Here is a 17,187-nt window from a genome sequence, read left to right as displayed (position 1 = left end):
GACTGGTCCCTGCACCACAAACAAGATTTTCACTTCTTGCCACATAAGAATAGGATATGGGGACCGTGGAGAAGAAGCAGGCAGAAACTTGCCAGCAGAGTGGCTGGCACACACAGCAGCATTTTGGATAGACAGTGAAGCTGTCTTTTTATCTAGGTCAGGGACAGGATTGGATAGGTGGAGGAGGGTGGCACCAGGGGTTGGAACTGCCTGGGTCCAGCCAGGAGAAGGAAGAGAGCAAACTGAGTGGAGGCACAGCCTTTCAGCCTTGGCACAGTGAGAGAGATGAAAGCAGGGGTGGCCGGGGTTGGGGCACCACAGAGAGCCCCAGGGGAGCAGTGAGTCGGGATGACATGATGAAATCAATGGGGAGCATTCGTTCCCTGCCCTGGGAGCAGAGGCCCTTCTAGTGTGTCAGGGTCTGGGCGGAGGGCATCAGCCCCTGGGCATGCATCGGAGCTTCCAGGCTGGGAAGACCTTGGCGATCATCTTGGCCGGAGTGAAGGCCCACACAGGGAGGGCCAGGACCACCTGTGGGCTGTGCACATGTGACCTTGATGAGGAAGTGCCCCAAACTCTGTGTGATGGTCTTCATTTCCAAATCAATCAGGCCATGTTGGAGTCATCCCTGCTGCAGCATCCCTTGCACTTGCCTCTAGCCCATACGACAATGGGAGAGAAAGGGCCTGAGTTTCAGCCAGTAAATACCCTGGAATTGTGGGGTATAGCTCTAAGCATGTGTTAGGTGACTGAACGGCTTCTGTACTGTCCATCTGAGCAGAATTGAGAGCCGCTACTATAGCTGATTCTTCTCTGAGGCTCAGGTCCTTGCTTGAACCTTCCCAGTGCTTGTCCAGCTTCTCCTTGTATGTCCCAGCAGCAGGGAGCTCATTCCCTCCACTGGATGGGCAACTTACAAAAGGCAAACTCAGAGATGTTCATCACAGCATTATTCATAATCAAAAACCAACTGCAAACACCCCGGGCTCAAATTTAAAAATGACAGGAAAAGGATTATGAGTAAGTTCTGGTAAATTCACCCAATAGAATCATCACCAGAGGTTGAAAATGATCATTGGGAAGCTTATGTAGCAACATCAAAAGGTTTTTCAAAGTGACACTGAGTTAATTTTACAGTATGATTATAAATATATGATAAAATATGTTGATTTTAAAAACAAACACTAGTGGAGCACTTGCTTTGTTTTGGTCCCTGTAGTGTTATCACACATTATCTCACTTAGTCCCCCAACTGCCCAGTAGGTTAGTTGGTATTTGCCCCTTTTACAGATGAGGAAACAGAGGGTCAGAGTGGTTCAGTGGCCTGCCTGAAGCCTTCCAGCCAGGACATCACCCAGGGCTTAAATTCAGACCTATTGGTTCCTTTACCACATCATGCTGACATCGAGAATAGAGAAGGGGGCTATAAGTAATTTTTTTTTTCTTGCAGACTTCCTCTTCTGTTGCCATTATTGGAAGTTTCCAAAGAAAAGAAGCTTTGGGGGCTCATTTGAGGGTGTGACTACCCAGGACCAGGGAGATGTTTATGTCCAACTCATAACATACTTCGCTCTCTTCTCCAGGATGACATGGAAGCTTACCGGACCCAGAACCGCTTCCTCAACTCCGAGATCCACCAGGTCACGAAGATCTGGAGAAAGGTGGCTGAGAAGGAGAAGGCCCTCCTGACGAAGGTGTGGGGTGGGGCCCTGTTCCTGCCATCTCCATCCCCAGCCCCTCTGCTGGTCCCCATGCTGCCCACCCCGTCTCACTCTCCTCATTTCCTGTCTGCTGCTCTCCGTCTGAACTGACCCTTGTGAGCAGGGCCCGTATCAGGTTCTTCTCCATTCCCCTGTGGTCTGGTGGCTGAGTCATTTGTTCAGCAGCGTTCACTAGGTAGCTATGGGGTAGGGACATCAAGACCAATAAGGCTGGTTCCTGCCCGCAAGGAGGGTGTAGACTATCGAGGGAGTGTAACACAATCAAGATGCACTTGGGACCGGGCGCGGTGACTCACGCCTGTAATCCCAGCACTTTGGGCGGCCGAGGCGAGCAGATTATGAGGTCAGGAGATCAAGACCATCCTGGCTAACACTGTGAAACCCCGTCTCTACTAAAAATACAAAAAAAAAAAGGCCGGGCACGGTGGCTCAAGCCTGTAATCGCAGCACTTTGGGAGGCCGAGACGGGCGGATCACGAGGTCAGGAGATCAAGACCATCCTGGCTAACACGGTGAAACCCCGTCTCTACTAAAAAATACAAAAAACTAGCCGGGCGAGGTGGCAGGCGCCTGTAGTCCCAGCTACTTGGGAGGCTGAGGCAGGAGCATGGCGTAAACCCGGGAGGCGGAGCTTGCAGTGAGCTGAGATCCGACCACTGCACTCCAGCCCGGGCGACAGAGCAAGACTCTGTCTCAAAAAAAAAAAAAAAAAGAAAATTAGCTGGGCAAGGTGGCGGGTGCCTGTAGTCCCAGTTACTCGGGAGGCTGAGGCAGGAGAATGGCGTGAACCCGGGAGGTGGAGCTTGCAGTGAGCCGAGATCGAGACACTGCACTCCAGCCTGGGCGACACAGCGAGACTCCGTCCCCGCCACACCCCCCAAAAAAAGATGCACTTGGGCTTATGGGATTCTTGGGGGTCCAATTCAAATGTACCTTCTGAATTGAGTCCTAAGGGTGAGTTAATGTTACCCAGGCAAGCAGTGGAGAAGGACCTTCCAGAAAAGAGACAGCATGGTAAAAGATGTGTGGTCTGAGAGGCAGGGGGCAGGGCTGGGGAGAGTGAGACATGAGGCTGGAGATGAGGAGTTTGGAGTTTACTCCAAGGAAACTGGGGAGCTGAAGGATTCTGAGTGGAGAAGCCCTCAATCAGACTTCTGTTCCTGTTCCGAGAAGACTGCTGTGACTGCTCAGGAGGGTGGGCTTGAGGCGGTGAGCCTGGAAGTGGGGAGACTGTTTGGAATCAGCAGCAGAAATCCCTGAGAAGGGGCCAAGTGCGGTGGCTCAGGCCTGGAATCCCAGCACTTTGGGAGGCTGAGGCAGGTGGATCCTTGGGCCCAAGAGTTCAAGACCAGCCTGGGCAACATGGCAAAGCCCCTCCTCTACCAAAAATACAAAAATTAGCCGGGCGTGGTGGTGCACACCTGTAATCCCAGCTACTCAGGCGGCTAAGGCACAAGAATCATTTGAACCCAGGAGGTAGAGGTTGCAGTGAGCCAAGATTGTGCCACTGCACTCCAGCTTGGGGGACAGAGCAAGACTCTCTTGGAAAAAAAAAAAGCAAGCAATCCCTGAAACAGGTGTTAATGGTGGGACTCAGGAAGCAGCCCAGGCGACAGAGGTGGGCACCAGGTAGGATAGGTAGAAGAACAGGCACAGAGGATGGCTTGGAGCTGGTGCCCGGCAAGTGTTTGGAGATGGCAGCCGGGCAAAGGTGCAACAGAATTGTTCCCTTGCTGCCACCCCAGGATGAGATAGGATTCGGGGTGGCCCAGAGGTTATGGCAGTGCTTTGAGCAGATTTTCACTGTCCCCATCTCACAAAAATGGAAAACAAGGAACTTGCCTGACTTGCCTAGTACCACCCAGCTTGTATAAATGGAAACACAAAAGTTCAAGGTGAGGCGGGGTTGGGGGGGGCAGTGTCCCAAGCAAGGGAAGAGGGTGCAGGAGGGCTGTGAAGTGGGAGGGATGTGTGTTGGAGGAACAAAAAGAGCCTAGGTGGCGGCAGCAGAGGGCAGCCACAAGGGCAGTGTCCGTGCCCTGGGAGCTGCTCAGTCATACCACCTGCCAGGTGCCAGGCACCCTGGGAAGGGCTTTACACACATCCGCTCATCTGATCCTCACCCAAATCCTGAGGCAGACTCTGTATGATCCTCATTTTATGGATGAATAAGTTAAGGCACAGAAAGGTTAAGTAACTTGCCACAGGCCACACAGCTAGCAGTGGCTGAACCAGGATGGGACCATAACCTGTGTAAGAGCTTGTGCTGTCTCTGCACACCCCTCTCCTCTTTCTTCTGAACCAGCTCCAACCTGGGCCCGTTCCTCTCTTGCCCACCTTGCTGAAAACCACTGGCCTCAGGGCCCGTCTCCTTTCCCTTATACGAAGGTCTGGGAGTCGGGAGTGGGGCAGATGAGAGCTGGAAGGGCTGTGCTGCCTAAAGCTATTCAGGCCTCAGGCTTCTGGGGCCGCCCAGCTCCCACCAGGTAGCCTGACCAGCCCTTCCCTGTTTGCAGTGCGCCTACCTCCAAGCCAGAAACTGCCAAGTGGAAAGCAAGTACCTGGCTGGGCTAAGAAGGCTGCAGGAGGCCCTGGGGGATGAAACCAGCGAGTGCTCAGAGCTGCTGAGGCAGCTTGTCCAGGAGGCGCTGCAGTGGGAAGCAGGGGAGGCCTCATCTGACAGCATCGAGCTGAACCCCATCAGGTGAGCCTGGCGGCCCAGCCAGGGCTGCTCTATGTGAGCTGGCAGCTCCTCCCCAGTTTCCCTGCTGCCAGGTCCTGCCAACCACGTGCAAGTCCTGCACAGCATCACCTCCCCTGATCTTCACATGCATGAGCATGCTGCTGCAGCTGAGATGGTTCACGCTCAGAGGAGGCAGCCCCCTGCCACAGCCCTACAGTACATTTGCAGCACAGGCTGCCTCCAGAGCCCCGTGCTTTCTGTTTCTCCAGGCTGCCTCCCAGATGTGCCTGTCAGGGAGGGGAGGCGGGGAGACAAGCAGGTCATCTCCTCTGCACCAAGCCCTTGCTGCACACAGTGGACACGGGCGGTTAAATACAACAGAAAGGAGCGTGGCTATGCTCGAAGGCCCCTGGAGGCTGAGTAGTCCAGTGGCAGAAGCTCGAGCTTTGGAGCCAGTCCTGGCTCTCTCGATGTGTGACAATTCCCTTTACCTTTCTGAGCCTTGTACTCGGCCTCCATAAGATGTGTGCAAAGAGCTGGACACAGTGGCTCACGCCTGTAATCCCAGCACTTTGGGAGGCTGAACTGGGTGGATTACTTGAGGCCAGGAGTTTGAGACCAGCCTGGGCAATATATTGGAAGGGAGGAAGGGAAGGGAAGAAAGAAAGAAAAGAAGATACAAGATTTGGGCAAATACACCGGCTTTGCAGGATCATTAGGATTAAATGAGATTGTGCAGGCAGGGCATAGAGTGGAGGTGAGTTGAATAAATGAAAGGCCGTCTGGAAGGGGTCCCCAGCTCTCCCACCTCTGCCTGTCATTGGTGCCGTCTGTTCCCCGTCCATCCCTGGGCTTACTGGCTGTGGTAAATGGGGTTCTGTATGCACAGTGCGGGACTCCTTGGGCCTAAGGCTGCATGGAGTAATAAGAGGGTCCTTTATATTTGCATAGAATTAGTAAATATCTCTTGAGCATTTACTGTGTACCAGGCATTATCTAGGCCCCCAGCATCTTTTTTTTTTTGTATTTTTTAGTAGTGACGGGGTTTCACCGTGTTAGCCAGGATGGTCTCGATCTCCTGACCTTGTGATCCGCCCGTCTCGGCCTCCCAAAGTGCTGGGATTACAGGCTTGAGCCACCGCGCCCGGCCTAGGCCCCCAGCATCTTACAACAGAGGATCTCACTGGGTCTTCAGGTGGCAGAGCAGGGATTCCTATACCCATTATACAGATTCGCAACCTGAGGTTGGGAGAACTGAAGTGACCTGCTGTGTGGTTAACCCTCAGTGAAGGCAGGGCAGGAACCTGGCCTGGGGTCCTCCCTGTCCCTTCCACTCCTTATCTAGGGAAGGGCTCTGCAAGGTTTTGCTAACATGGACTTTTGCTGGCAGTAAGTATGATGAGTACGGCTTCCTGACGGTGCCCGACTATGAGGTCGAAGACCTGAAGCTGCTGGCCAAGATCCAGGCACTGGAGGTGCGCTCCCACCACCTGCTGGGCCTCGAGGCTGTGGATCGGCCGCTGCGGGAGCGCTGGGCTGCCCTGGGCGAGCTTGTGCCCTCAGCTGAACTCAAGCAACTACTGCGGGCAGGAGTGCCCCGTGAACACCGGCCTCGTGTCTGGAGGTGGCTGGTCCACCTCCGTGTCCAGCACCTGCACACTCCAGGCTGCTACCAGGAACTGCTGAGCCGGGGCCGGGCCCGCGAGCACCCTGCTGCCCGCCAGATTGAGCTGGACCTGAACCGGACCTTCCCCAACAACAAGCACTTCACCTGCCCCACCTCCAGCTTCCCCGACAAGCTCCGTCGGGTGCTTCTGGCCTTCTCCTGGCAGAACCCCACCATCGGCTACTGCCAAGGCCTGAACAGGTGAGCCACCAAAGCCCAGTGAAGGTGTGACCTTTACCTTTTGGAGCACAGGTCCCCAACCCTCAGACCATGGACCGATAGCCATCTGTGGCCTGTTAATGGGGCCACACAGCAGGAGGTGAGCGGTGGGCGAGACAGCATTGCCACCTGAGCTCTGCCTCCTGTCAGATCAGCGGCAGCATGAGATTCTCACAGGAGCATGAACCCTATTGTGAACTCTGCATGCAAGGGATCTAGGTTACGTGTTCCTTATGAGAATCTAATGCCTGATGATCTGAGGTGGAGCAGTTTCAAAACCACCCCTCCCCCACCCCAGTCCATGGAAAAATTGTCTTTCATGAAACTGGTCCCTAGTGCCAAAAAGGTTGGGGACTGCTGTTTTAGAGCACTGCTCTCTCTCTCTTTGGAGCCTCCCAAGAACCTGGAGACATGAGCTCAGGTTCCCCACCACAGGCTGGTGAGAGGACATGTTTAAGATAGAGATGGGCCAGAGCTCAGAGCTCCAGGCCCCTTGTCCCTGCTCTCTCCTTTGATTTGTGCTTGGGGAGGTACAACTCACATGGCATCTCAAACCTTGACCTGCTGGAATCTACAGGGTATGGCCCCACCCACATGGCAGGACTTTCTGGGTCAGGAATCATTTGCTTTCAGTGAAACCCATGCAGAAGACCCTGGGAAAAGGGACTTTCTAAATGTTACAAGGGGGTTTCACAGAAGCCAGGAAAAGAAAACAGAGCTGAGGACCAGATGGTCATTGGAAGTCAAGGCAGCTGCTCTCTGCAGCAGGGCCACAGCCCTGCACAACCCCAGGGGGCAGCCTTCGTGCCACAGTCCTGGGATGCCATCCCCTAAGCTCATATAGCACCAAGGTACTGCTCTGCTGCCTTCTGCAGCTGCATGGCCTCTGGCCTCTCTTCATTATGTGTGTCTGCTTCCTTCTCTCTCAGCAGACCAGCCTCTGTCCATTCATTCTTTGGACATTTAGGGACCATCAAGGCTGTCAGAATGGAGACCTCAGCCCCTGAGTCTTGGGCCTTTCAGTGAGTCTTCTCACCCCACCCCTTGTGTTCCAGGCCTAAATTCCCCAAAGAAAGAATCTGATTGGCCCAGTCAGGAATAATTTCCACTTCTGGTCCAATTGGTGGGGATGGAGGGAGGGACTGGGGATAGGGGATGAGGTCACCTGGTTCACAGGGCTGTCTCCCCTCCAAGACTGTTGAGGGACTGTCATCCCCCTACTCCAGCCCCAGCTATTTCAGTAGAAGCTGCATAGTTGCAGATATTTTCCCAAAGCAAGTTTTGACTCAATTTACTTTAAACACACATATACCTAAGCAAAATTTACATAAGCCATACTGCTCTTTTTTCAGAATAGGTAGCGCGTGACATTTATTTAACACAGAATCAACATTCAGTGTCCTTACTCAAATTTGAGTGGTTTCCAAAGGTAGATATTTTTCATACTCTATTTCCAGCCTAAAATTGGGTGACATTGAGCATGTATATGTACAATTCCTGAGAATTAAGAGTTAAACTCCAACAGTAATGCCTCTCAGTCAAAGCCTCCTTGGAAAATATGTTCAGATTTCATGCCACGCTAAATGCCTGCCACAGGGCAGGTCTGTAGAAATTTCATTCATTCAACAGTCTGACAAAAGCCCCTGTACTCCTCATTTGTTTGAACATGTTAAAATCCAGGAGAAACAAAACCTGCAAAGCCTCTTGTAAGAATAGCTGTGAAGGGAGCTGGAAGCTATGAGATCAGAATGAATAATAATTTTTGCATTTCACACAAAGGCCAGGTAGGAAGTAATGCATAATGGGGGCCTCTTGGATGCCAGGTGTTTAACACCTGATGGCATTTAATCCTCACAGAAACCTTCACTGGTGCCCCCATGCCCAGATGAAACATGAGAGGGTCTGAGAGGCCGAGGAACCCGCCCATTGCCTCACCACAAATGCTGGCCCAGCCAACTGCTTACCCTGGGCCCTGGCTGCCCCCAGCCCGCAAACCCAGTCCTTTCTACAACCTGCCCTCTCTCCAAATAGCAGTAGTCAGAGGCTGTGCTGAGGCCCCACAGAAACCTTTCTCTTATGTAGATGTAAACTTCTTGAGACCTGCTTTTGAAGTTCAACCTGTGCTGAAGGGGCAGAGAAAAATCCTATAGCAGGACGGGCACTTGAGATAAGCCTCGTAGAAGGCGAGAACCTTCTCCCTGTGTAGAAGGAGGCAGCACACAGGCCACAGAGGGGCGCAGAAGGGACAACTGAGACCAAGAGAGGCGGAAGGTCCCCAGATGGGTTTTCTAAAATATCTTTCTCTGAATGGTATTTTTACTTAAATTTGATATGCAAGTGCAGATAATTGGTGTTCATGTAAACATAATAGGCCAGGCGCAGTGGCTCATGCCTGTAATCCCAGAACTTTCGGAGGCTGAGGTGGGCAGATCATGAGGTCAAAAGATTGAGACCATTCTGGCCAACATGGTGAAACCTCATCTCTACTAAAAATAGAACAAATAGCTGGGCTTGGTGGCGGGTGCCTGTAGTCCCAGCTACTCAGGAGGCTGAGGCAGGGGAATCACTTGAACCAGGGAGGCAGAGGTTGCAGTGAGCCGAGATCGCACCACTGCACTCCAGCCTGGCGACAGAGCAAGACTCCATTTCATAATAGAAAGCCTGTTCAAATGTGGCATGTGCAAGGTATTCGTTTGAAGGCTCTAAGCCCAAGCCTGCAGGTCCCTGACACATGTCTTCTTTGCCATCTAGTGGTAGCCATTAGAACTGCATGTGTGGGCCGGGTGCTGTGGCTCACACCTGTAATTCTAGCACTTTGAGAGGCTGAGGTGGGTGGATCCCTTGAGCCCAGGAGTTTGAGACAGCCTTGGCCACATGGCAAAGCCCTGTCAAAAAAACAAAAAAACAAAAAACCTAGCCAGGCGTGGTGGCACATGCCTGTAGTTCTAGCCACTTGGGAGGCTGAGGTGATAAGGAAGCAGAGGTTGCAATGAGCCATGATCATGCAGCTGGACTCCAGCCTGGGCAACAGAGTGAGTCTCTGTCTCAAAAAAAGAAAAGAAAAAGAACTGCATGTTTGATGTCTCAAGATGACAGACCCTGCCTCTAAGGCAACAAATCCAGCTTGTTTAGATAGTGATGGAGACCACCGTGATGAGCTAATGCTAATTTAGAGCAAACGTTTTAAACCCATTTCCCTGTGAAAATAAGTACAGTGCTTTAAAAGTAGTTTGTTTTTCCCCCATCGACATACTCCTTTCTTTGCAAGCCTACCTGGGCCCTGAATGCCCTTAGGTTCGAATTCAGCCATACCCCTGAGCAGTTAGTAAATCCTAGCCACCAGCCTCAGATAACTGACTTTTTAACATGTGCTGAAGTCCAAACCAATGCTGGCAGCTAACCCCTAGACTGAGGCCATCCTGAGGCTCAGGGGGAACAGGGTAGGATAGAGTGGAGAGAGCACTGGAGTAGACTTTGGGAGCCCTGGGTTCTATTTCCACTCTGCCGCCAACTGACTATATAATGTTGAGCAGGTAACTTCTGCTTTCTGGGTCTTGGTTTTTCAACCACTGCAATAAGGAGTTTGTCTAGACCAGAAACAACCAGTAGGAAGCAGCTGCCTGGAGCCCTGTCTTGAGAGAGTTTCTGAGGCAGCCTTCAGACTCAGTGGGAAAGAGTACTGTGATCAATTATTTATGTCTACCATGGGCTTAGGCAAAGGGAATGCTGCCATGATCAGTTAGTTATGTCTGCCCTGGGCACAGACAAAGAGAATAGAGGCCAGTGTATGCCACGTTTGCTATCCTTGAACTCAGTGACCTGTGGAGGTCCCTCCCCACCAGCTCTGAGAGAACAGAGCCTCCTATTTCCCAGGAGACCTGTGAATGTTCTCTTCATCCACTCAGCTTCAACTCAGGAAGGTTTTATACAAATATTTGAACCATAGTTGGGAGAAATTCCTTCCCACTCTACTGGGGAAAGAGAAGGGATATTTCTTTTTTCTTTTGGGATTCAACCATGTTTCTAAGAGTTGTGAGCCTCAAAAGAAGGTGGAGGTCATGATCTAATCTAGAGAGAACCCAAAGAAGCATGAGTATATGGATGACGGAATGTGTTCCTTAAATGCTCGTTATGACCATAGAGTCAGAGGCTTTCTAAAGCGACATCTCCCCAGGGTCCTCTGAGGAACATTCATTCTACTCAGCCCCCATGGGTGCAATGGACAACAGGGGTTCTGTGGACCCCCTGGGTGACGCTGGGTTAGAATCAGCCACAGGATTTTGTTACCACAGGACTTCTCAGAGGCTTTACTAAGACTGTGTACATCATAACCCTCCAAGGGCTAGAATGTGCAGGATTCCCCAGATATCTTTGAATATAGAACCTTGTGTTCACCTCGCATCTTGGGAGACCAGTAGTCCCTGGAAAGACATTTTTTGGAAAACGTCTTCTTGGACTGGCCCGGGATGGGAGCTGCCAGGGAAGATGGGAGAAGTAGAGAAAACAGTGCTTATCCCAGGAAGACTTCCCTGCTCAGCCCTGTGGGTTTTTGTTTGTTTCTTACCCATGATTTCATTAGAGCCTTATGCTAACTTGGTGGGCAGGGGAAATAAAGGAGAAAAAAAGTTATGTGCATTGAGCACCTGGTAAATGCCAGGCAGTGAGCGAGGCACGGTAGGTCTGTCTCAAGACGCCTCATGGCCCTGGGGGGATAGATATTGTTAATCTCGCTAACAATAAATATCTAATCTCAGATCATGAAACCGAGGTCCAGAGAGGTTAGCGTGCTTGCCGAGGTCTCAAAGCCTGTGAATATTAAGGTGCGGATAGCTCACATTTATAAAGAGCTCACTGTGTGGCAGGCACCGTGTGGGGCACTGAATGAGCTCTGTGCATCCTCAAAACAGTCCTGTGATTATTATGAGACAGGCTTAGAGGGGTTCCGTAACTTGTCCCAGGTCACCCAGGAAGCCGCAAGATCAGGATTTACCCAAGCAGCCTGACTCCAGAGCCCCTGCTCTGAAGTGATCCCCATTGCTCTGGAAAATGCCGGTCATCCTCCCCCGAAGAGCGTTTGTCTCACCCCAGGTGCCAGGAGCACCAGTCTGGTTAGGGAGTGGGGTTGCACTGGTGCTCACATGGAAGGACTTTCCCCCTGGAACCCAGGAAGCCACCTCTGCCACGTGCTGCCTGGCAGGGCCACGACTTCTGTAATCAATCCAGGCCTCCTTTCCTACCACTCCAGGCTGGCGGCCATCGCTCTGCTGGTCCTAGAGGAAGAGGAGAGCGCCTTCTGGTGCCTGGTGGCCATTGTGGAGACCATCATGCCCACTGATTACTACTCCAACACACTGACGGCATCCCAGGTGAGTGGGGCGGGGAGGGGACTTGGCAGCCATGCAGGGCAGTGCCCCAGAGCTGTTCCTAGAAGCCTGTGGCTCTCAGGAAAGTTGGGAATCTGTCAGGCTTCCTTTTCTCCCTCTGTACTGTGGGAGTGCATTTGGCTGCATGGAAGAGAAGCCCAACCTAACAACAGCTTCAGTGGGGGATTATTTTTCTCAGATAGTAAATGACCAGGCAGAACCACTGGGTTCAGGCTCCTAGCTCCTTGCTCTGCCATCTCTGGCATGTGGCCTTCATCCTCACATCCATCACCTCCTGGTCACAAAATGGCCGCATCACCTCCAGCACTGTGGCCATGGCCTAGGCCAGGAGGAGCAGAAGGTGAGCACCAGGACCTGGCTCCCTGACCCAGCAACTTCTACTTGCAGTTTACTGGTCAGAACTATTTCATGGCTGTCCTAGTTGCAAGGCAGGCTAGGAAATGTACATATTTAATTTTTACATCTTTTTTTTTTTTTTTTTTGAGACGGAGTCTCGCTCTGTCACCCAGGCTGGAGTGCAGTGGCCGGATCTCAGCTCACTGCAAGCTCCGCCTCCCGGGTTCACGCCATTTTCCTGCCTCAGCCTCCCAAGTAGCTGGGACTACAGGCGCCTGCCACCTCGCCCGGCTAAGTTTTTTTTGTATTTTTTAGTAGAGACGAGGTTTCACTGTGTTAGCCAGGATGGTCTCAATCTCCTGACCTCGTGATCCGCCCGTCTCGGCCTCCCAAAGTGCTGGGATTACAGGCTTGAGCCACCGCGCCCGGCCAGTTTTTACATCTTAACATCTCTGAAATTGATGTGTGTTCTATGACCCTTTTATTCATATTTTATCATGAAAAATTTCCCACATTCAATACAATAGAGGGAATAGTATAATGAACCTCCATATGTCTATCACCTGGCTTCAGTTATCAACCCAGGGAGCCAGTGTTATTTCTTCTGAACTCCCATCCACTCCTCCTGCTTTATCTCGAAGTAAATTTCTGGCATGGTATCAGTTCATCCGTAAATCCTTCAGTAGGTCAGTGGCATCTCAGACTCAGGGAGTTACCTTAGGTTTTGAACTGGACACTTGGCCTCCGTAGATGACCCAGGGTTCTGGGTGAGGGAGGATGGGAGCTACTGGCTATTTGCCACAGCTGACGCTAATGCCTGGAAGAGGACGTAAGCGAGGGGAGAGCACTGAGCAACCAGCAGTTCCAGGAAGGAAGAGCAAGGGGAATAAAATGGGGTCATCACAGAGGGAGGAGGAAAACCACGAAAGAACCATGTCTTGGAGCCAGGGAAGGAGCCAGTGCTGAAAGTGGTTAACCCGTCCACTGAAACAAGGACAGAGGCATGACAGTGGCCACAAGGAGAGGTCACTGGCCACTGTGGCCAGGAGCACCCTGCTTTGAGAAGACTCCTTGGTGTCTGGCGAGGCAGGACATTATGCCCTCCCACACACACACCTGTCCCTGGACCAGACATCCGTCTAGCATCTTAGGTGTCAGGCACAAATTGGGTATAGAGAAGGGGCTGTGGATGTCAGCTGATACAAGCCTAGAGACAAAGTTTCCATTTTGCCAAGGCCTGTGGGCATGAGACCAGTGTCTCTGAACTGCCAGGAGGATCAGCTGGTCCCTGAGCTCCTGCTTGGCTCAAGGGATTCAGATGGGTGAGGGGGCTGAGAACGTGCCAGCCCACACGGCTCCACTGCAGAGCCCAGTGCCCTGGTCCAGAGGACTCTGGCCTATGTCAGGAGCAGCGGAGTGATATGATGCTGTACCTGACTCCCAGCTAGATTGGGCTCTGGCTCCCTGAGGAACAGGAAAGAACTTGCCCAGAGCAGCTTCAGGACTGTGTGTGGACTGACTGGGTAGGAAGGCTGGGCAGGGAGGGAGGCAGCCTTATCCTGGGGCTGCAGATGACAGGCTGTCTCTCTGGCTTCCAGGTGGACCAGCGGGTGCTCCAGGACCTGCTCTCGGAGAAGCTGCCCAGGCTGATGGCCCACCTGGGGCAGCACCACGTGGATCTCTCCCTCATCACCTTCAACTGGTTCCTCGTGGTCTTTGCAGACAGTCTCATTAGCAACATCCTCCTTCGGGTCTGGGATGCCTTCCTGTACGAGGGGACCAAGGTAGGGTGCTGCCAGGGGATGGGGCCCCTGAGCAAGTCCCTTCACCCATCTGGGTCTTGACTTTGCCCCTGGAGAATGGGAAGACAACGCTTACTTGTCAGGGCTGTTGGGAACGTCTCCTGAGAGCATGGCTTTGTCAACTGTAAAGTGCTTTGCATGTATGAGAAGTAGTAGTGGTTCTGCCTCTGAAGATATGTCCTAAAGTTGGGGGATTTCCTTTCCGTGGAGATGAGGTGTGAGCATGATCAGAGAGGCACATCCCTATGCTGTCCTTGCCCCCCCCCCCCCCCAGTCACCTGGGCCCTCCTTTTCTTCCTCTTGTTTGGACTAAGCCTTGGATTAAGAGACCAGAGCTCAGGTCTGGACCCAGCTCTGTCCTGACCTTGCCTGGAGACCCTGGGCAGGTCCCCCAACTCAGCCCTAGTTTACACCTCAGTTTACAAAGCAATTCTCCTGCCTCAACCTCCGGAGTACCTGGGATTACAGGCATACGCCACCAATCCTGGCTAATTTTTGTATTTTTAGTAGAGACAGGGTTTCACCATGTTGGCCAGGCTGCTCTCGAACTCCTGACCTCAGGTGATCTGCCCGACTTGGCCTCCCAAAGTGCTGGGATTACTGGCGTGAACCACCGCGTCTGGCCTGTTGTTTTGTTTGGTTCCTGCCAAAGCTCCACGTAAAGATACAGATTAACTCCATGAGATTCCACAGGGGCATGCCTCACCCACAGTCATGAGACAAGACAGGCTAGAGCCAGGACTCTGTCCAAATCCCCAGATTTCAAGCTGTGTGCCCCCTGAGGGTATTCAGTCTCCCCCAGCCCCCTGGAGCCCTCCCCCGCACATTGTGCCTCCAGGCCTCAACTTCTGCAGCCAGTCCAGGGTCTTCCATACTGCCTGGGTCTATCAGGTTCCCTCCCTCCAGGGATGACCTGCCTGGCCTCCCATGCCCCACCGGAGCCCCCACTCTACCCCCAGGTGGTGTTTCGCTATGCCTTGGCCGTTTTCAAGTACAATGAGAAGGAGATCTTGAGGCTACACAATGGCCTGGAAATCTACCAGTACCTGCGCTTCTTCACCAAGACCATCTCCAACAGCCGGTGAGGACCCCCCACCCCCCTGCCACTCCCACCACTCACCTACCCCCAGGACACATAGCAGAGGGCAGGCTGATGTTTGCAAGTAGAAATTGGTAAGTGACGCTGATGCTCCTATTAATAGCTTAGAAATCTTCGGGGAAGTCTGACTGTCTGAGTGATCTGTCTGCCCCCTTAACATATGGCATTTGAGGCCTCCATGGAGTTTCATTTTTTCCCCACCTTCCCCTACCCTGAACATCCACTTTCCAGGCCAGTGTTCCTGGAAAACAGAATTATACGAGTTCCTAGGACAACCTCACCTCCGGGCTTTTGCCCTTGCAGTTTCTTCTACTTAGAATGCCTCCTTGCCACTTCTACCACTACTATCTTCTTTGCCTGGTCACCTTTTATTCATTCTTTAAAACTCAGCTCACATGTCACCTCCTCCAAGAAGCCCTCCATGACCAGCCCGTCCCTGCTAGGTTAGGTGTCTTTCTTCTGATCTTCCTCCTGCCTCAGTATATATCTCTGTGGGTGGAAATCATCTTATTCATTGTTTCCTCCTGAGGGCAGGGGCCAGGGCTCAGTCACAAGGGCAGAAGGAATGTGGGGATGTCTGTCTGGGAGAGCCTGGTAAACGCCAGCCAGGTGGGTAAATGCCAGCCAGGTGGGGTGACGTGCTCTGGGCTGATTGTGCCCTCCTCCCAGGAAGCTGATGAACATCGCCTTCAACGACATGAACCCCTTCCGCATGAAACAGCTGCAGCAGCTGCGCATGGTCCACCGGGAGCGGCTGGAGGCTGAGCTACGGGAGCTGGAGCAGCTTAAGGCCGAGTACATGGAGAGGAGGACATCCCAGCGCAGAGCCATGTCCGAGGGCTGCGCCAGCGAGGACGAGGTGGAGGGGGAGGCCTGACTTGGCCACCTCCCCTCCCCAAAGCCTTCCTCACCCGTGGAGGTTGGGCACGAACCAGTGGCCCAGCCCTGGGTGTCCCATCACCATGTGATCCTGGACACGTCCCTTCCCCTCTCTGGCCCTCAGTTTCCCCACTGGGACATTGTATGCTGCAAAGCCATTGGTTGGGCTACTTCTTCATAGGCATGCACTTACCCAGGGGTGCCACCCTTTTGTCACCTCTTCCACAAGCACTTTGGCATGTAAACAAGCAAGAGCACTGCCTCTATAGAGTAACCTGGAACATTCTCTAGGTTATATCAATATGAAACAATGTAAATGGTGGAAATCATTCATAAGCTTTGGGACTTAAACAGTTCTCAGTTACCAATTGTTCCTGGATGGGCCCACGGTGCCAGGTTGTGCCACCACCAGCCTTCCAGCCTAGGGCATCTCTGGCTGCTATTTCTGTGAGCATCTGTAGGGCCAGCCCCTGCCTGGTTCCCTGAGATGTTAGAGTTTCGTCTTTCTGGGTAGCAGCTTCTTTTCAGTGCTGCCTGGGTCTGCATCCAGGATGCTCTCCATGTACTGAATCCTGTTTCCTCCTTTCTGCTCACAGTCCATTTTGGGGGGATCCCAGGGAAACCCCGTGTGCTGCACCACCAGGAACTTGGTGTGGGGGTTGGGCAGAGAGCCCTGGGTCAGGTGCCCCATTTGTGACCTCCCACTGCCCACTTCACAGGCTGGGGCACGGAGGGTCACCTCTCCTCTGAAAAATGGGTGGTTGGGAGGGTAGGAGAAGGTGGCAAGTGGAGACTGCTGCAGCGCAAGCCAGGGCTGGCTCGTCACAGCACCCACTGTGGCCCCAGTGCAGGGTCAGGCTCCTCCAGGTCCCTCCTCAGCAAATAGAGGCTTCAGTCTGTCCCCACCTGAGGCAGGGGGTGAAGGCCATACCAGTGACTTTGGCAACTCATTTCTCAGCAAAACCTCTGTCTGTGCTGGCCTAGCCTTGAGTTGGCTGTCTTTGGTATGAAGGACTGGGCGTGGGGGGTTCTCACAAGGAAGCCTCCTCTCTGGAAAACCACCCAGGATTAGGGGACGCTGCCCTGGGACCTCCTGGCTGTGATCTGAGGCTCCCATCTGGGCTGGGGAGGAAGCTTTCCCCATCACTGGGGACCATGGACAGGCCCCGTGATGGCCCTGGCTGGTCCCTAGCCCTACCGTCACCCACAGGTGTGAATTTGAGGGGTTGGTGCACCAGGCTCCCAGTTCCCTACACTGCACCGCCTGTGCAGCCTCGGGGAGGAGATGCTCAGGGTTCCTCTCCTCCCTGTCCACATAGGCTCCTGGCTGGCCCCAGGGCCCGCTTTTCTGTGAATACCCTGCACTGTGGCTTGACTGCCTTTCTCATTCTTGCTCAA

At 52.9% G+C, this 17,187-nt stretch overlaps 1 protein-coding gene across 6 annotated transcripts in view; it reads left to right on the top strand.

Moving 5' to 3' along the window:
• Positions 1-16,118, top strand: part of TBC1D2 (TBC1 domain family member 2) — a 62,770-nt gene extending 46,652 nt beyond the window's left edge. For all 6 annotated transcript variants that reach the window (XM_009188437.4, XM_031654346.1, XM_003911457.5 and 3 more), the window contains 7 exons: positions 1,584-1,694; positions 4,238-4,425; positions 5,795-6,271; positions 11,535-11,655; positions 13,608-13,793; positions 14,771-14,892; positions 15,580-16,118. In XM_009188437.4, the coding sequence (XP_009186701.1) occupies positions 1,584-1,694; positions 4,238-4,425; positions 5,795-6,271; positions 11,535-11,655; positions 13,608-13,793; positions 14,771-14,892; positions 15,580-15,787 (1,413 nt within the window). In that variant the 3' untranslated portion in view covers positions 15,788-16,118. The remainder of the gene's footprint in view (positions 1-1,583; positions 1,695-4,237; positions 4,426-5,794; positions 6,272-11,534; positions 11,656-13,607; positions 13,794-14,770; positions 14,893-15,579) is intronic.
• The last annotated feature ends 1,069 nt before the right edge of the window (positions 16,119-17,187 follow it).

This window comes from Papio anubis, chromosome 13, assembly GCF_008728515.1.
Source record: "Papio anubis isolate 15944 chromosome 13, Panubis1.0, whole genome shotgun sequence".
Taxonomy (NCBI): Eukaryota; Metazoa; Chordata; class Mammalia; order Primates; family Cercopithecidae; genus Papio; species Papio anubis.
Note: the sequence above shows the minus strand (reverse complement) of the source record. Positions and strands in the feature narration are given on the sequence as shown.